Genomic DNA, 20,488 nt, shown 5'->3' with positions numbered 1-20,488 from the left:
TCAGCTCAGGAGGCAGGTAGTAGGAGGAGAAACGGGGGGAGGTAGGATGGGAACACGCAGAGGTAAGAGGGAGAAGAATGAAAACTGTCACCGAGGGATAAAAAAAGAGAGTTTTTCAGGCAAAGCGGCACCAAAAATTTTTGAAAAGAATGAAACAACATGCTGTGAGGGATAAATCGACAACTTGCAATTCAGACTGCCTAGTTTGAGTTTCAGAGACCTGGCTCTGAAGTGGGAATGTAAGAGTGAGATGAATAAAAAGAGGGCAGGATTGAGTAAATCTGCATAAAAGACCTAATAAGGAGAGGTTTTACTTCTGGTACCGCTATGTGATCCTTGCTCCCCTCCGTCTGTGTGACCTTTATGCTCCCCCTCTTGTTCCTTTTTGCACAGCCCTTCTTCTTCCTCTCTCTACCTTCTCCTGCCCTCCATACAGTGGGTTCAGTGAAATCTCCAGTGAATCAGGCTGATGGGGAGCTCCTGCGCAGCCAACATATAGCTGTGATATATACGGTTACACAGATATGCCAGGTATAATGATGCTGAATGGCACTGATAAATAACCTGCATGAGAAAATGTATCACTTTGGGTCCACTTGTGTGTGTGTGTATGCGCATGTGTGTGTGCAGGAGCAGGTTCAAGCAATCCTGTGCGTATGTGTGTGTATGTGCATGATGGAGTATTACAAGCTGTTGTCAAGAAAGCAATTTGTTTCTGTCTGAGATGGGTTTTTTTATCATGACAAATTGACGTGAACCTCATCTCGGAGAAGAAAAAAAAAATCTCCTCCTGCACTCCCGCTGATGCTACCTGGGCCGCACACTCAACTTTAATATGATGAAGTCATAGCTGCAAACTACCCCCTCCCGCCTCTCTCTGCAGACCCCCCTCTGGTGTAAATCGAACCTCTACACCTGACTATGAAAGGTAGCTAGCTGCCTGCCGCCCTTAATCTGCACATTCATATATGTGAGTGCATGTATGTGGGCTCACACACACAAGAACCTAACTGTGTGTGCATGCACAAACTGAGTCTGTGACTCGTTGGGGATGATGGATGACGTCTGAAAATGTCACATGGAGGGGTGGAAAATGAGGCTGACAGCAGTCCTCTGGAGTGGTGGCTCATGAGTTGGCCTTTACTGCTCATCTCCTCCTCCCTGCTTAGTACAGTACATAACACACAGCACGCACATACTATGTGTCAGCTATAGCTCTGTCTCTACAGGGTTTTACTTGTTTTTAACCTGTGGTTCAGAGCCTAAGAGTGAGGGAACTGTTGTCTTCTTTTCTTCTACTTCTCTTTTCCTGCAGCTGTTTGTCTTTACTTTCCACACGTGCACACAGATAGTCTCCCCCTAAATATCATTCTTCTTAGTCATGTTAAATCACCTCTAAATATGCTCTAAATGATGAACAGCCTTGCAGATGCAGCCCTGTCTGGATGCATTATACCTCATAAGTGATGTGCCAAATGAATACTAAATGTTGATCACTGCGTTCCGTAATGTAGCATTGTGTTAATTTTGTCAGTAAATTGATGAGCTAGAGGTGACCTCAGCCTGGTGGTGACAGGATGTCTGCCCTCTGCTGGACATTGAAGGGACCTTCACTCACCTGCTAACCTGCCACCTGAGCTGGTGGCTGCAGCCGGAGGAAGAAACACGTCTTTTATGTCTCAGAGGTTTAATTTAGCCGGGTTTGACGTTTGATACCGACAGTTTGTCTTTGTCTTTTTCTAAGAGGACAAGATGATTTATTGTTTATCTCAAAATGAAAAACGATTCTCTTTCGTTCAGGGTGTGTGTGAGGTCTGTGTGTGGTTGCAGGGCAAGAGTTTTGTCAGAAAGAGGCTTTTTGTGGCAGCCACCCTCCTGAATTGTTTGACATTGTTCTGTTTCCTATTTAGGGACATAATGTGAGATCTGACATATTACCAGCTTCATCGCCGCAGTGTCCTCTGCCCTTCCTCCCTCCTCGCCGCTCCACATATCTGCCTCACCACCTCGTCTTCTCTGCTTTTTACCCTCGACCCCGTCTTCTCTCTCCTTCAGAGTCTCCTCTCCCCTCCTTTTCCTCCCTCCACCCTTTTCCCTGGTGTCTCCTATATCTCCTTTTATCCTCCCTCCTTCCTCTTTCCTCTTTGCCTTTGATGTGCATGCTTTGTCACATTCCCATGATTCTGTCACTCTTTCACTCTCCAGCGCTCGTGGGCTCCGTGGCTTTCTCCCGCCCTTGTTGCCACCACCACCTCCTCCTCCTCCTCCTCTTCCACTACACTCTCCCTCTTTCGCTGTCTCACCCCCTGCCCCCCTTTCCTCACTCTCCCTCTGGCTCATTCGTTAGCTCCTGCCGTCATCCTTCCTCCCCCTCCATCTCGGTGGTGCGGTGATGCTGGGAGAGGAGGAGAGAAAGAGAGAGAGCGCGAGGGAGAGGGCGCGAGCGTGTGTGTGCGCCTTGAGTCTGCTCTCAGTCTCAGCTGTGGGCAGATGGAGGATGGAGCCGCAGCCACATCTCTCCTTCTCTTCTGCTCTGCCTGCCACAGGCTGAAAGGCATCCTCTCTTCTTCTCTCTCAGTGTATCCTCATCCATTCGTTCCCCTCTGCCCAAACTGGCCTTGATCTGTGACGGATTGAGCAAAAGAAAAGGACTGAGGACTAGAAAAAGGAGGGAAAACAAAAAAGACCTACAGTCTCCTGGAAAAGGGGGAGAAAGAGGAGCATCTTTTCCCCCCTCTGGTGTTTTTTGTGTGTGGCATATGTCTCTGCAGCTCCACGGCTACACGTGTGCAAGTGTGTCGGTCTCCACCGCGTGAGCCTGTGTGTGTGTCTCTCGGGCTCCTGCTCTCACTCTGTCTCCCCCTCTCTCAGCATCATCTCTCTCCTCCTGCGCGGTGCTCCGGCACTCAGCGAGCGGATTGTTCTTCACAGCAGACAGACGGAGAGGAGAGGAGAAAGAGAAACAACAAGAGTGAGGAAGAGAACAACAGCGAGGGAAGATTGGACAGGCAGCAAGGACTTTGTCGGAAGAGAGGTGAAGACAAGCCGCGAAAAAAAGATTGAGAATCAAGAAAGGAGGACTCTTCAGGTAGCAGAGAGGAGTGGAGTGTGGAGGAGAGGAGATAAGGGTAGAGGGTTAATCAGAAAGAGAGACAAGTACGGAGCGATGCATCACTCAGGCAACACAGGACGAGCCAAGACCCTCTCTCATGAGACAGGTAAGACCCTCGGATACTTCTTTGTCCCTACAGCAGACACATGCTATTGTGCCACATTCTCACCGGCGAAGAGTGTGAAGAACAATGGAGCACGCTGCAACTTGACTGGAGCCTATGCCTGTGTTTCTTCTCCTCTGGATGGACACTAACAAAAAAAAATCATCCTGAATCATCCCTCATCTTCCTATCTTTGCATTTATATTTGATGCTTTGCTGCAATCTAGGTTATATGCACATATGGAGTGTGTATATGTGTGTGTGTGTGCACAGCGGAGGCGGCAGCACTGCTGATCAAACGGCATACATAGGAACAGAACTTGTCTTTGATGTGCGCTTGAAGTTATGATTGGCGTCCGTGACTGTCAGGATGTGCTGCTTGTATGAGATTTTGTGAGAGTATGTGTGTGTGTGTGTCCATGCATGGTTATTGGTCATTGATTTAAAGTCTGTGCATATGTAAGTGTGCACTTGTGTGTGTCGGCCCCCAGCTTTGTGGAGAGTATGTTCTGGTTGATGGTAATTACAGTGATTGACAGGTCGCTGATGGCTGCAAACGGACGGGACACGGTTGGTCCTGTTTCGCTTCAATCCATAATTTATGCAAGTGTGTGTTCCTCAATATTTACAAGGTTATTTGCTTTTCTAATCCAATACTGATTAATTGATAGCGTATTCAGATGTGATTTGGATCTAATTTAGAGTTAAAATGCTGTGATTTGCCGCTAACTCCACAGCTGAGTCTTCAGAGGGGGAGGCGGCAGTGGGGGTGGTGGTGGTGGTGGTGGGGGGCGTTTTCTGACAGAAGAGTTTGACCCCAGGAAAGAGGTGAAGTGTTTCTACAGTATATCACTACATCTCTATCTATGTGTGTGTTTGTGCCTTCCTGCCTGCGTGTGTGTCATATAATAGTTGTTTGATTGCTTTGTGGGTGTGAAGGGATTGCTAGCACTCGTCAAGCTAATCAAACAGTTCCCACAGACAATCACAACATGGCACACACCCCTCTCAGCAGCTCCGACACATCTGCCTCCTCTCTGAACAAACACTCTGAATTTACAAGCTAGACAGGCACTTTTTTTTTCTTCTAAAAAAGCATAAAAGCAACATTGTCTAAGGCCTTTCACAAGCTCTCACACATGCAAACTCTCTGAACCGCCCACATGCATACCCACAAACACAAAGACACCCACCGACACGTACGCACACACACATCTGTTACACAGATCCGGCCCAGCGGTGGATAAATGTGCCTTTCTGATTGCTGCCACAGACAGGACGTGATTGGCATGGCAGACCAGGGAATTAGCCATGGTTTCCATGGTGACTAATTAGCAGGGTCCTGACTGGTGGGCTTATGAAGACAGATGACAGATCGGTGGTTCACTTCCTGCTTTACCGAGCGGGTGGTCCCATTGGCTAGCGGGACCCCCTGCCATCTGAAACAGACAGACCCTCTGCAGGCCACCCTTCACGTGTTCAGCTGTCACTACACACGCAAACATGAAGTAAAAATTAAATGTTATCCTGAGCCAGCAGACACTTTGGAATGTGAGGATTCATTTCACGCTGTGCTCAGAATGTTGTGGTGTCATCTGGGGAAGACTTTACTTCACTGTAACTTAAAATGTTTGGCTTAAACGGAGTGATAGATTGATAGAGGGGAGGTATTTCCACATCGTAGCCTCCACTACTCCACACAGTAAACACCACATGTGCTCCGCTGTGGGCTAAAGCCACACCAGACACATGCATATTTAGAGACTCATTCAGAAGACACCCTTTTAAAGTGACAAAATAAACAAGGCCGAAGCACACACACACACACACACATACACACCAAACACTCTCACGCTGATTATCTAGCTATAGGGCATGTGAGAGAGAAATAGGTGTGATTGGGTCCATCTGTGGCAGCAAAGAGAGGCAGGCAGAGAGGGACACAGAGAGAGCTCCATCTGTGGACACCTGCCCTTCCTCCGGGCTACTGTCCCTTTTTCTCTCAACTGCCAACAAGATCTGTGGTAGCACAGGTGCGCATGTGTCTGCGCGTTTTCACAAATCCGAGGAGGGTCTGCGTGGTTTTTGGAAGTGTCTGAATTGCATTGTGAGGAATTTCACACAGAATCCAGCTCAGTCTGACTAAAGAAGAGTCGAGAAACAAAAGGAGACTCACAGAATAACAGATGAGGGTTTGCCCCGTGTTTCTCCTCTTCCTCCTAGCTTTAACTTTAGGTCAAGTTCTGCGTCAGTGTTTGGGAAGAGATTTTTTTTTTTTTTTTTTTTACATGCCACAGCCGGGGGAGCGCAGGTGTGTTTAACAACATTACCAATGGCTGCATTCCATTAAGGTGCACCAGATTGGGTTATTGTGCAGGTTTGTTTGCTGGTGTGGTTTACTGGGACATCGTTAATGTTATTAGCTACACCTGGGCTGCTCCTGGTGCCACTGATTAAAATGCACAGGGAAAAAAAAGGTCAATTATACCGTATGCTCTGTTATTTTAAAAGAGTCATACTCAAGGGTACACATACTGTATGGTTGGGGTTTTTTTTACTTCTCAGCCAACAACATGCGACTACCAACTGATACTCATTGCAGCATGAATAATTGATGCTCCAGGACACAGGAAATCCAGTGTACAACACATCCAAAAACACACAGCCAGACAAAAAAAAAGAAAAGAAGAAGAAAGTGAGACCTCTCTTCTGTTTCACTCAGCTGTCCATCCTGCATTTTTCTCTCTGTCTCTCCCCGTCTGTCTCTCAGTCAGGCACCAGCTCCACCTAATGGCCTCTACAGGTACTGAGACACACATACACACACACACTCTCACATAGTGACACAGGAACACACACACATGCTTTGATTAAAATGACTCGAGAACGATTCTATTTCGCCACCACAAGCGAGGTAGTTAGGCAGCCACTGAGAAAATGGGCGTGATTATTTTTTTAAGGTCGGACGTGGTTTATTTGAGAAGAACCCCTTCATGAGTGGAGTGAAGTAAGTGTGGAGGGGCACAAAAAAGAGAGGTGATTGGAGGAGGCGCAGAGTGCAAGAGAGGGAAAAAAAAAAAAGCAAAGTGATTGAAGAAGACGTGCGTGTCACGGCTAAACAAATAAGCATGTGTGGGAACAGATGGTAATAAAGTTCTCTGTTACAAGACTAGTGGCTCTAACACACACAAAGACATGCACGCAGACATGCACGCAGACACGCAGACCCACACACGCACAGCTTGATTATGCAGAGTATCAGGCCGTGAGTCATTAAGACTTTGCTTCAGTGAAGCTGACTCGAAAGTGAGCAGCGACAGTCATCTACAAAGGCCGGTCACTAGCAGTCATCTCTCTTTCTCCCTTCGCTCTTTACTCCGTCCATCTGTCTCTGTCTGCTTCGCCTCCTCTCCCCTCTTTGTTTCCACCTATTCTGGCCTCTTTACTGACTCCTCTATTCTCTCCACCCACTGCTTTCCTCCCTCTTCCTCCATCATCTTCTTTCTTTGTCGTACTTTCTTCGTGCCTCTCTGCCTCTCTCTGTTGTCCCCCCTTCTGCTGTAGGAAAATGAGTTTTTCTCTGCTTTCAGTTTTCCATCCAGTGTTCTTTAAGCCAAAATGTGAGTGTGTGTGTATGTGTTGATGTGTGAGGGCGATGTGTCCTCAATCACAGTGAAAGCATTTGTTTCCCTCCGCCAGTGGAGATAGATTATGTATTTCACTCCTTTTCCTCGCATTCAGGTTTTTTTTCTCCCTCCATCACACGTTTTGTCCTCCCCACTCAAGGTCAGTAGGAAGATTGCTTTCAGCCCCCTGTGTCCTCCCAGAACGCACCATGCTTTATTGTGTGTACGGCCGTCTGCGCCTGTGCGTTTGTGTATAATGTGTGCGCTTTGATGGCTTTGTGTGCATGTTTGAAATCATGTGGAAAAAAAGGGGAAGGGGAAAGGAGAAGGAGGAGGGGGTTGAGGGGATTTTTGTATCGTTCAATCTGTCCCGTCTCTCATCAGGTAAGCACTTGTGTGTGGCTGCGTTTGTGTTGTGTGTCACGCTGATGGAAAAGCAGTCAGCCGGCAGTCAATCTCAGTTTTAGAGGTCTGTTTGGAAGAAAGGGGAAAAGAGAAAGGAAAGGAAATCGTTGAGATTAACACGGCTGATATTAAAACCTACAGATCTGAGACTGTTTTTCTATCGAACTGCCTTTTAAAAGTAAAATGTTTCAGAAAGGTTTCCCTCACAAATTTTATAGATGTTTTTTCCTACGTAAATATTTAATGTATCATTGATCTTTTAGAGATGTGTGTGTCTGCATTTGATGTGGCTAGTTTTTTCGTGTAGCCTGTTGGAGGTATTAATTTTCACAGTGGTGATTTGGGTGAGTAAAGGGCTGGCAAGCTAACTGGTGATCTCAGCATGCTTTTGAGCCTGTGCGCACGTGTGTGTGTGTTTGTGTGTGTGTATGTGTGTGTGTGATCAGCGAGCTGGCTGGTTTTATGCTTCACTACCCTGGCTGCTCATCCATGTGCACCATCTGCATGTGGCACTGCCATGTGTGTCACCTATACCCCAACACATCCCACTCCTCTCATATCTCCGAGCGTCCCTCCATCCACACCTGACGCTGCCGAGTCACTGTCCTCTTATCTCCGCCTCCTTTCTGCTCACATTTAAGAAGCCAATTTATAAAAAGAGAACAAAAACAAAAGCTGACATCGCAGTTAATTTAAATCCTTTCACTTACTTCGCGCCGCATATTAATAAAGACGGAAAAAACGATTCATCATCTTCATTCACCTTTTAATTTTCCTCTAAGCAAGAAAGCATCGTACCCTCAATCAGAGCAGCTGTGTAGGATGCAGTGTTATCCCATTTGTTAGCCATGCAACGCTAACCCTCTAAGTGATCGATCCGTGCCAGAGCTAACTATGTGACAGATGAAAGTGTCACAATTACAGTCATGCTGAAGTGACAAATTGATCCCAGCGTTTCTGCAGGAAAAGGAGGTTTTGTCTTCTCGTCGCCATCGTTCATCCACACAGCCTCATTATACCTTCTGGGGAGGCGGCGACAGCAGTGACTCATTGACTCATCACAGCGTTGTTTGTAAAACTCCAAAACCCAACTAACCATTCTCCTTTCCATTCTTCATCTTATCTAACATCCTCCTTGTTCCTCAGCTATCCCTTCCTCTCTGCCGCTGCAGCACCTCCCTTCATCTTTAATATCCTTCTCCACCAAAACACTGACTACAGCTTTCTGAACTCTTCACCTCTTCCTTTGTTCTCTTCTTCTGCATCTCATCCTACCCTCACTCTGCTCAGGTCTGTGTTATTAACATAAAAAAGGAGGAGAGAATACCTTTTACCTCCAGCCCAGACAGTGAGTCACTCCACCCTAACAGATCCCGGCTGCCTCCCTGGCTGTCACGTCGCGACAGATGTGAAACCGATTTTAAGGGACGGGGTGAGGACAATGGCTCACGCGGTAGGAGAGGTGCAGTTTCAAAGAGCGATGCCTCTGTTGCAGACAGTCAGGTAGTTTACTGTGCAGCTTCTGGAGAGAAAATAGGTCAAACATTCAATTGTTTCATAGGCAGAAAAAGGTTTTCTTTTTCTACAAGCAAGTGTTGGGAGGCAGAGGTAGCAAAAATACACACTTCCTTTACTCAGGGAGCAGACACTTTGGTTAAAAAAGGCTCTGGTAAAAAAAAGCACACAATCTTTTTACTTACATTAAAAAGGGTGGATAGGAATCATTTTGCGACCCTAACACGGCCCCAGTGAATTCAGCCGAATTGGCTTTTTCACTTTTGTCCATGTTGCTTCAAGTTCTTTGTGTATGTCTACTCACATCTTAAACCTGGTCTGGTTCCCTTTTAATCCCACTTGTAATGCCCTGTTTGCTATTTTCACCACATTACACATCATGTATGTAGCTTGTGAAAAGAGCAATGAGATGCACTAAGGCGTCGTCTTTTCCGTCATCTTTATTAGAAATGTTCCAAAGTGACTAATTTCCTGGATAGAATGTGGAAACACTTCACCATATTAAGCACGATTAATTTACAATAGCTAAACACAGCCTTCTATAGAGTTTTAGGATAAACAGTTTCAAACTTTTAGTTAAGTGTAGCTAATGTTAGCAGAGCTAGCACTAGCAGCCTTAAGTCCTCCTTACATGTATGAATTCAGTGGTTGTAGGTGGTGTTAACCAGACACAGCCTACATACAACTTTATCCTCAATGTCCAGATCAAAACACAATCAAACTGTGCTTATGGTGTCATCTGTGCTTGTTTTCATCTGGGTAGTAAAGCATTGTGGCAGAAGTCAGTAACCAGAGGAACAGCCACAGCTAGCAGAAAGTGGCCACAGTACGGCTTAGACACAAATTGTAGGCAGCATATTGAGCCTTCTGTAACAAAAAAAAGGATAATTTACCCTATTGTTTACCCTACCATTATGAAAGGTGAGGGCGGCCCATCTCGTTGATTTTTTTTTTTCATATAGCCCAAGATCAGAGCAGAAGTGATTTAGAGTTACCCTTGTCATAACTCAGGTATGTAATGCCTTTTTTTATTTAGCAGACTAAATAACCTTATGTTACTCATCTAATTTACGTGACAGGATGTCATTTCTATATTGTTGCATTCACATTTCTCCTCACGCTGTATTGCATTTGGCAAAGTTCCACCCCAACGCATTCACAGACACACAAACGTGCGCACATTCACTCACACAGAAGGGTCACTCTGTATAGTGGATAGAGAGCTGGGAAAACCACCACAAGAAACACCTCCCAACACTTTCTCTGTGAAGATGCAACACTCGCTATCCTGCCCCCCCAAGGCTGCAAATCTAGGGGAAACACTGTACCCTCTGGTAATTTTTGCAAGGACTAGGGTGGGTGGAGATGTCTAGTTATTTTGTGAATCACTCCTCTTGTTGGGTTAAATAGCGCATTGTGTATAATCACCTTAATGTGTCTAAATAAAGTAAAGAGCTAACCACGGGTATTTATATCACAATTGTTAGAGTAATTATTGTAAAATATGGTACCAATATCTCAAAACTCCACTTAAGAAGCTGGATTAAGTTCAAGTACTTGAAGACTATCGATCAGAGTTTCTAGAACTTGTTCTTTTGTACTCTGTGAACCTGCTTTGTTTTGAACAGACATACCTTTATATTCATCCTCTGCTGTCACATTCATTTTTAAGAAAGATATCATCGATTACATGCGTCCTTTAAATCACAGCAAGGACTCATCTCCTGTCCTCATGCAGACAGTAATGCATTATAGAGTTAGTTTTATTACTTTCAAATTACTTTGATGAACCCGCTGAAATGACTCTTTCGGAGAAAAAAGGTACATTAGCCGTCCATCAATTTTGTGAGGTGGATGACACCTTCCACTGAAATGTTTTTTCCCCTTTTCCCTCAATTAACTCCACGTAATGTGCTCAGCTCCAAGAGAAGATGATTAAACGGGGAGAAAATGTCACTCTGTTCTTTCTTCTCTCTAAACCCAGTGTTTATTCCCAGCACAGCGGCGTGTTTACAGTTCAGGAGGCTCTGCACACTACATTACAGGATCCTCAACTTAAACTCTGGTAGGAGACTTGTAAAGGTCAAGGTTGTGATGCTCAAGTCACTGTGGCTGAATATATTAGCTGTAGTTACATAACCTTTTTTCCTGTACATTGAAAGCTATAATGACTTCTTAACACACACACAGACACACACACGAAGGCAAACCCCAGACAGTGGCTCCAGCCCCTGCACTTAACAGAAGGTGTGTTTTGAGGAGACGGGGCACCGTGACCTTGCCTTAGGGATGATGACAGAGTGAAACTCAGTCTTTGCATGTGTGTTAGTTTGTATGCCTGTGTGTGAGTGTGTGTCTGCGTGTGTGTTCCTAATGACCAACACTTAAAGGGGAGATGAGGGGAGATGGGCCGTTCAGCGGGGCCGAGGGGGCACTGAAATGATTCCATCGATCATTCTTGATCACCTAAACAATGTCTCACAGCACATCCATCTCTCCGTCTGCCTGCGCCCCCCATCACTCCCCCTCCTCGCCTCTCTTTGTCCCTCACATTGACACACATTGTGACGCTCACCTCTTGTGTCTCTAACCTTTTCTCTCATGCGTGTGCGTGTGTGAGCGTACTTCCAGACTGATGCTGCAGTGATGGCACTGGCCGAATGCCAGCTCCTGCACAGTTCCATTAGCATCGCGAAGGCTGGCCGTAGATTGCTATTGATTGGCTATGGCCTCTATTCATAGGCTATTCTGCCAGCAGCACACACACACACACACACACACACACACACACACATGGACACACACACACATGGACACACTAGAATAGGTCGAGAGAATGTGAAACCAGACACACTCATGGGAGAAATTAAAAGGATTTTGTTGGATCCATTTGACTTCTAATGTGACTGACATCTGGTGAAATCTTCCATCATTTCTATTGTAAAGATTTTACTGTCATACGAGGATGTCCTGAGATGACTCATAGAGAGCAGAGGGAGGAGGAGGGAGAAAAAGGATCAGTGTTTTGACTCAGGATTGGTTGCCGTGCTGTGTTCACTTACCGTCTTTGACAGGGACTTGAAGACGCCAAGCTTGTCAATGGCTGAGCTTTTGGATTTTAAACAAATCAATGGCAAGTGACTGGACCCCGGAGCCACTTCTTAATGAGAAGCACAGCTCGGAGATCCCCGCACTCCTCTCCTCCTCCCTCTGTCTGTTCCTCACTTGCCCGCCGCTCTGTCTCCGTCTCAAGCACTGTTTATATTTTTACCACTCTCATTTCTCGACCCTGCGCCCTTCGCCCACTGGAGAACATGCACATATGCAAACACACCGCACACCTCCAGCTCCTTTGCATGCCTCTGGTTTCTATTCCTTAAGATATTCTGGTGTCAGATCCTTTGGTGACAGCCCATTATGTGCAGATGCTCTGCTTGTGTGTCACAGCAGGGACTGTTGTCTCCATGTATGCTTTGACAGTGTGACTTCACCATTAAGAAAACAATTTAAAGTGTAATAAGGTTTAATTAAACACGTCACTTGGTAATGCACGTTTACTTTTGCCTGAAATATGAGCTGCTTTTGTAGCTGTGACACTCCTCTTACACCTGTATCTATTGCTCAGCATCATATACGTGCGTGCGTGTGTGTGTGTCTGCATGTACAAAAAGGTATGCAAGCCTCTGTGGATGGGTGTGTGTGAAGGGGATTAAGGATGTAATGCAGGATTATCCAGCAGGTAGACTTCCCACTTTTTCTGCAGAGAGGGGTGGAGAGGGAGAGATGGATGGAGGTGAGAAAAGAGGGAGTGAAGAGGGAAAGAGTTAAAAGGAAAGGAAAGAAGGAGCAAGGGAGGGGGCTGTATCACAGTTTTTAAATGGAAAAAATCCACCTGGAAAATTTGTTTGAAAAGAATTAAAACAGAAGAATTAAAGGCAAATGTTTGCCTAAGAGAGATTCAGATGGGTTTTTTTTTCTTTCTTTTTTTTTCTTTTTTTAAAGAAAAGCTCATTTCAAAGTCAGTCACGTTATAAGGAGGAAAAGAAGTATAATACATGAACACATGCATAGAAATTAACAACTCAGATCCTCTGCCAACGTGTTCTTCAAGGTACTCACATAAAGATACAGTGATCTTTGTTCTTACTCAAGGAAGAGCAAACAAACCATCTCCGGATGATTTAAGAGCTGTAGTAGTTTCATTTTGTACAAGCTAGTCAGCCATGTGTCTTGGGGCTGAGCCATTTAATGATTTATAGACAAGTCTTAAGATTTTTTTTTTATTTTTCACTCTGTGACACACTGGAAGCAGATGCAATGTCAGAAAAACCTGTAGTGTGTTTGAGAGGAGAAAGGAGGAGAGGAATAAAAATACACAAATACACCTGGCAAAGAGAGGCGTACATGTCTGAGGGAAAGACAGAGGGAGGGAAAGAAAAAGAGAATCAGAGTAAGAGAAGCAGGAGGTGCAGTGGTGGGGGGTAATGGTTTTGTACTTTCCAAGTGAAGCACCAAATATTGAATTTTCAGACCAAGTAATGAGAGCAAATCATTCCCCCACCTTTTTCTATTTGTGTATCTGTGTCAGCAAATCAGTTTGTGCTCTTTTCGTCAGCCTGCTTAACATTGTTAACTGCACACATCACTGTTTGAGTATAACGGCACGTATTCGAACTTAATGAGACTTGAGTCATTGCCATTGCACTGTTCAAAGTGTTTTTATTTAGTGCTGCTTCAAGGTCCCCGCTGCCTTTTGCTCACCAACAATTGCCAAGTGTTAAATAAAACATAAGATGTGGGAGCAGTGTGAGCAAAGGAGGCCGTGTTTAAAGCCCACATAAGGGGACAGAGGCGATCTAACTCACACACACACGCACACACACACACTCACCCATTTACAGCAGCATCCAGGGGGGTAAAGGGTCTATCTGTAGCTTTTTGTAATTGTTTTGGGCTAATCCTGGTTTTAATATGTCTCTCACAGCAGGGAGGCCTTCACGCTTAATAGACACTACGGATTTGTTTAATTACGTCTGTCTGTGTGTGTATGTGTGTGTTTCTGTGTGGGTGTCGTGTATTTGAAAAAAAATGTAGGAGAAGAGGGTGTTTGAGTACCGGAGCACCACTTTGAGGACTGTTTGTTTGGGGAGCTGTGCATATGTAATGTAGTGATTCAAAAAACAAAAAGACCTATAAGAGGAGTCGAGAGGACGTGGAGGTAAAGAGAGCATTTGTGCATATAAACACACACACACACACTAACACACACATACATCCAACTAGTGAACCCTTGGCAGTACTTCTCAAGTCTGTTTGAAGTAGTGTCTCAAGGGAGACTATAGGACTGTGGCAGTGTTTCACCCACTCAAACACACACACACACGCTCACACACACACACACACACACACACACACACACACACACACACACACACACACACACACACACACACACACACACAAAAAGAAGGTGGCTCCTAAGGAAAGAGGGATTGCATTACAAAAAAGAAAAAGACAGACAGAGGAGTCACTAGGAAGGAGTTTCTCCTCCAACACACCCCCCGCTCTTCTCATCCGTTATCTCTGTGTCGCTCCCCATGCAGACAGGGAGGACAGGTTCAGGTTGTTTACATCCACACTTCCTTTTTCCCCTCTGTCCCCCTGTGCTCATGCGTTCATATCTCCCTCTATCACACTCACTCAGACCGGTTGAGATTGGAACGGCACGCTGGGGACACGCTGAGGATATTACCCAGGCTGCATCAGCCTCAGAGAGGAGGCTCTGTGTTTCCTTTAGTCGCGGGTCTCAATTAGAAAAGACGACCAGGAGGAGACGGCTCTGACGGCAGGAGCTTTATGCGAACACCTCCAGATGAAAGCCCTCCTCTTCTGGAATATTTTAAACACGCAGCAAGGTCTCACATCCCGAGCACAATTCTTCTCTGTCTGTTTTGTTAGCTGCGTGACCCGATCAAGGCTGCACAAATTTAAAGCGCCACTTGCCAATTTCAGGCCCTGTAAACTCATCTTTGAGAACAAACATACAATACAAGCAAATCAGGCACTGAATAAATAAAGTGGGAAATCAAAAAAAAAAAAGGAAAAAAAAAACGAGAGTGATGGGTGAGTAAAAGGTATCAAAGGTGTCTTTTTTTCCTTCTCTTTTTCAAGGATGCCGTAAAAAGCATCTCATTTTAATGTTTCTGTTTTCCCGGCCTCTGCCAGAATGCTTCATGTTTGCTTAAAACAATAGACACACACACACAAGCATGAAAAATTACGCATGCACAAACAATCCCACTTAAAGACAGAGCTGCCACGCTGCCAATCTGAAAAGCTATTGTGTTATTTTTCTCCCCCTGCGTCTGCTGTGTGCTTTGCTTTTGTTTTCCATACAATCCTCCTTAAACCTGTAATTTTCCAGCATCTCATGTATGAGTGAAGGTATGTTGACGGGGCCCTGCATCCATCCACGTCTATTACCCTCTGTCGTCCTGCCTTTACACTCTCTTCTCCAGACTTTTACCCCTGAGTGTGCCCTGGTGTAGCAACAGAAGCAGCTAATGGTAGAGGAAGGCATCTGCACTCAAGATAAAGGACGAGTAGATAACCTCAAAGAAAGAGAAGGATGTAGAAATGGGGAGAAAGGAACAGACTCAGTCATGTTGCCAACAAAGCATCCTTGTTCAGTGCGCTTGTCGGACACTTTGGCTCCAAGTTGTGAAATTGTTCACAACTCAGTGCAAAACAGGCCACAGTAGAAACAAATACACACATTCAGGTGCTTTTTGTGGATATAAAAGACTGTAATTAACTTTAATTATATTACAGGTATTTGACTTTTACTTGTTATTCTGGAGAGTATTTAATTAGAAATATGTTGGTTGAGGTGGATACACAATATTACTGAAATTAAGTGTAGAAACTGTAAAATTCAGATTCTTTTTAACCCTCCACCATCAAATTAGACATATTTTTGCTCCCCATTATTTCCTTTTGTTTCTGGAACTTATTTTTTCCATAGAAAATGATAAAATTCAAATTTTGGGCAGATGTAAAAGTGACGATCAGTGATCAGTTGTCTCAGAAAGATGCATGGCACTATTCGATGTGTTTCTGTGAGAGTGTGGGCGTGTGTGTGTGTATGAGTGTGTGTATTTGTGCACATAATGAACAGTTTACTGTCTGGAAGTTGTTTTTTCTTCTTTTTTTTTCTTTTTAAGTCTTTTCAATAACTTGAATTGCTTTTAAGCTCATCTACATACACATTCCTGAGCCTGGAGTAAATATTCACGTTTACAAAAAAAAAAAAGCTGTCATCAACTCATTTTTAATTGGTTTAAAATAGCAGTTTTATTAGTGTTGTACATGTTTACTTGAATATTTACATAACAGTATTAGCATTCATCGTTGTTGGCATGTCTTTGTAAAAATTTCCTTCAGTTTGATTCATCTTTTATTTTTATGTGACTTACACATCCGTGTTCTGAAATTATGCAGCCAAGCTTCCCATGATTAAATCTGATTGACTTCAGGAGTGAAAGATGAATCCATGCTTTTGAAATCAAACTTAGAATTATGAACCCTCCTCGTCGTCCCTTCCGTCTCCGTCCTTGATTTTCTTCCCGTCCCTCCCCTGCCCTTCACCCTCTTCCCTCTCGATCTCCTTTATCCCCTCGCTCTTCCCTCACGTTCTAGAGGCAGTTTTTTTTTTCATTTCCACTTAGCTTTTAGTGCTCTTCCGTGCCCCACTCAAGGGGAATCCACCTCTTTCCAGACACAGCCTTATTTTAGCAACACAAGCTGATCCTTGGAGAGCACTGTCAGACCTCATCCACTGCGCCGTCTGCTCCTCTGCTTCCCTCCTTCCCTCTCTGTGCCAGTGTGTGTGAGTGACTGCGTGTGCACGTTTCATTTTATAGCACTGACATGACAAGCAGTGTCATCAAGAAAACATTTCCACAAGATGTTTGGAGTTTCATCTTTTTTTCTGTCTCTCTGTTTTTGGAGTGGACACAGCAGCTACAGGTGAAATATTAATGAGATCGGGAATTCTCACTCCATCTCAAATCCCACTCTGCTTTTTTCTGTGAAAGAGGAAATTCAAAGAAAGAAGGGAAAACCAATCATCCTCTGTTACCTCAGACACTCAGAGGCCCGTCAAGGAATCTGTGGCTGTTGTAGGTTTCAGCTGTCTCTGTTTATGCTCTTGGTGGAGACTCTTATTTCCATTTCTTTATTTTTCTCCCTTCTCCCTCCCCCGGCAAATGAAATAATCAGCCATCCTTCTTCCATTCATCCTCCCTCGCTCCTCTTTCAGTCTCCAGATCAGCAGGTGAGGCAGTGTTGGGCTAACTGGTGCAACCGAAACGAGCAGGAAAACACAGAACATCTTCAGAAGCATCACTGCAGGCCAAATGCCTTATTATGTCAGATTTACAAATTCCCCACTCCCGAGTCGGAGGGAAAAGTGACCTACATAACTACAGACCAGAAAAGAAAAAACACACACCAATGGCCCCGTTCCCCTTTTCTTCTTTCCTCTTTGCTCCAATCCCTTGTTCTCTGTCCCGGTATCTCTGCTCCCGCTTCAGCTGCCTTCTTTCTCTCTCATTTCGTCACCCCTCGTTTATCTCTATCCTTTCCCCGACAGCGGCTTGGTGAGTTATCACCCCTCATTCAGATGAGAGGAGCTGTGTGTATGATGCTCTGTTTTTTTTTCTTCTTCTTCTTAGTGTGTGTGTGTGTGTGTGTGTGTGTGTGTGTGTGTGTGTGTGTGTGTGTGTGTGTGTGTGTGTGTGTGTGTGTGTGTGTGTGTGTGTGTGTGTGTGTGAGTAAATGGTGCTAAAATGGTATGGTCGGTGAAGGGGGGTGGTTAGGTGATCCAACCAACCTGCTACTAGGTAAACACCATCTGTTCACACAAAAAACTGCCCCCTCCAACTCCACGACTAGAATAGAGTGATCCAATCGCACCTCGCCTCACACACTTTCACCATGCCAGGTTCACACCAAGGTGTGTGCCTCTATATGTGTGTGTGTGTGTGTAGGTGGCAGTGATGATAATACATTATGACAGAACTGTTGGCTTGGATTTTATTCTGCGTTTTTAGGTGTTGCTCTTTTAAATTTTACAGTATGAAACACACACACAGAAAACATATTTTCTCCACCTGACTTTCTCTTAACCTCTCCCCCTGTGTTCTCTTTCCTCCTGCCGTATCACTCTTCTATCTGTGCTGTCAGTCCATCTGTCCATCTTTTCTCACTTTCTCTGACTCGCGCTCAGCCCGCGGTGGAATCCAGTTGAATCAATCAATTTAGGTTTCCTGGGCAGACCAGTGGTGTGGCAAGGAATTGACCTTTCATATCAGTGCGCGTGTGTGTGTGTGTGTGTGTGTGTGGGTGTGGGACAGTGTGATAATGTGTGTTTGTACACTAAGCAGAGGGAAGCAGTTAGAGCTAAGTCGCAATCTGCCTGCCAGCTGATGGTGCCGTGGAGGGCGGTTGTGCCCCCAGCTAGCTACTAAGGACCGTGCACACACACACACACACAGATTTCCACCCTCGGCTATAGCAGATATGACAAGTACACGGACTGTGGACACAGCATTAGCAAAGCTCTGCGTCTTTTTATAGCTTTTATGCTAAGCAGCATGCCGTTGCAGGCTCTCTGTTTTTTGCCCGACTGGGTATTGAGTGTATTGAGTGAGTGAGTTAGCCCGGGTTAAGTGGCTGTGCTTTAGGGCACAACAGTACTGCTGCGATCACTGGCTGCAGCTTTCGAATGAGCCCTGAAAAACAAGAAGAAGGGCTCAGTAACACACACACACACATACACACTCTCCAAAACACACACACAGCCTTGAATTGGCCGTGTGTGGGGAAGAGCTGTTTGATTTTCTGTCATCCGTGTGTTTTTGCTAGATTGTCAATTTGTATTTCTCTCATTTCCACCTCTTTTATCCCACACCCTGAGTTATAGATTTTTAAACCCCTCACACATAAACACATTCACATAGAGTGCCAGATGTGGGCTGACACTCCCCATCTATCCAGAAGGTGGGGGTTTAATAGAGATTTATAATGATTATCAAGAGACTGAGGAAGAATATATCGTCGCTGCTTAAAAATCTACTGATATGGACGGACGCTGTGAGAGGATGGTGGCGAATGAAAAGAGTTAAGAAGAGGATTTGTTGGGGAATATTGACAGAATTCTATAAATGCAGGGATCTTTCTGCGTGTGTGTGTTTGCCTGTGTGTGTGTGTGTGTGAGCTGCAGGCTAGGTCACATAAACAAAGCCGAAAAATCTAAGAGGCCAGAGCTGCCGGGGCTTTAACCTGAGGGCAGACTACTGAAAAGCATCCAGTGAGTGTGTGTGTGTGTGTGTGTGTGTGTGTGTGTGTGTGTGTGTCTTCACTAAGACTTCCCACTACTTATTTGCTCCGTGGAGCTTCCATAATATCATGATAATGCACTGTGATTCCTCCACTCCTGGACCCGGCGGACTCTCCAGAGATTTCCCTGTGGAGGATTTCTTGGCCGACTCGAGTCTTCCACTCCTCCGCCGTTGTCTGTCTGTCCTCATCCCGCTGTTCCGAGCTAAAACAGCTCATAATTATTGTCTTAGCATCCTTCATGTATAATTTATCAGCCATTTAAAAGCGGAGGTGCATGCAATTAAATCTAGAGGGAGCTTCTGTCTTTCCAAATATCCCCTTCTCCGCTCCCTTTCATAAATCCTACCCCCTTTCTCTTCCGCTCTCACATGCGCAGCAGCTTTCAGTCACTTCTCTTTACTCTTTGTGTTCTTCTTTTACGCCGCATCCAGCTCCTTCCTGTCTCTTCCACTCAGTTTTTGAGTCCATTCTACCTTCGCTCCCCTTCTCCCTCTCCTTAATATCTAAATATGTGTTGGAAATTGGATGAATCATGCAGAGGTGTTCTTGTTCTCCCTCTCCAGTTTCTTTTCATCCTTCACTCTTTTGCTCCCTTATTTTCCACCCTCCCAGAGAGAAAGGAGAGGAGGAGAGAAGGAGAGGAGAGGAGAGGCGCAGAGTAATTGGATTCCCCCTAATAGCGAGGGTAATGTTGACAGTACATAAATCCTGCCACTGAAATAGCGCCTCGTTTATCTTCTGATTTTGCCTCATTGTTTTTCGGCGCCTGTTACCCACCCTCATCTTCCTCCCCCTCCGACCCTCTCCTTCCATCCTCCCTTCCTTCCTCACCCCTCCTTCCCTCTCACCATCTCCCCCAGGGTCTCATCAGGTAGGCTTGATTGTCTAGATGGGCCCCGTATGGGACAATGCGTCTCCGTATAAATTGGTCAACATGGTTTGGTTGCAGCTGAGCAGATATTGGATGGAACAAGGCGAGGAAGAACATGAAGTGGAGACGCAGATTAAAGGGAACAAGCGCAGTGCATTTGGTGTGTGACACAACATAAGGCTTACAGGAAACGGTGACGGATGCATTTAACTCTGAGTCAGAAGAAATAAAATCTGCTCCGTCTCTCACCAACATGTTGTGCTTCTATACATTCAGCTGGTTCGGAGATTCACACTTCGAGTTCGATGAGTTGCTTCAGCCTTAACAGAACTTAAAATTATCAGCTTCAAACACTTGTTCACATTTTTGAGGCTCTTCAGCAACTTTTTAAAAATGTATGGCTCACAAAAGACTGATATTGTAAGAGCGATTCAAATCTGTGCATCAGATGT

General features: G+C 45.0%; 1 protein-coding gene across 9 annotated transcripts in view; it reads left to right on the top strand.

Moving 5' to 3' along the window:
- The window catches only part of tenm2a (teneurin transmembrane protein 2a), a 272,913-nt gene that overhangs the window by 134,430 nt on the left and 117,995 nt on the right, over positions 1–20,488 (top strand). For 2 of the 9 annotated variants that reach the window (XM_074674862.1, XM_074674861.1), the window contains exon 1: positions 2,448–3,218. The exons of 6 other annotated variants lie outside the window; for them this stretch is intronic. In XM_074674862.1, the coding sequence (XP_074530963.1) occupies positions 3,167–3,218 (52 nt within the window). In that variant the 5' untranslated portion in view covers positions 2,448–3,166. Of the gene's footprint in view, positions 1–2,447; positions 3,219–20,488 lie in introns of those variants that run through there. One more of the 9 variants, XM_074674863.1, reaches the window with a different exon arrangement.

The sequence above is a fragment of the Halichoeres trimaculatus genome, unplaced genomic scaffold (genome assembly GCF_033239565.1).
Source record: "Halichoeres trimaculatus isolate MK-OKI-2021-1 unplaced genomic scaffold, fHalTri1.1 fHalTri1_scaffold_7, whole genome shotgun sequence".
Taxonomy (NCBI): Eukaryota; Metazoa; Chordata; class Actinopteri; order Labriformes; family Labridae; genus Halichoeres; species Halichoeres trimaculatus.
Note: the sequence above shows the minus strand (reverse complement) of the source record. Positions and strands in the feature narration are given on the sequence as shown.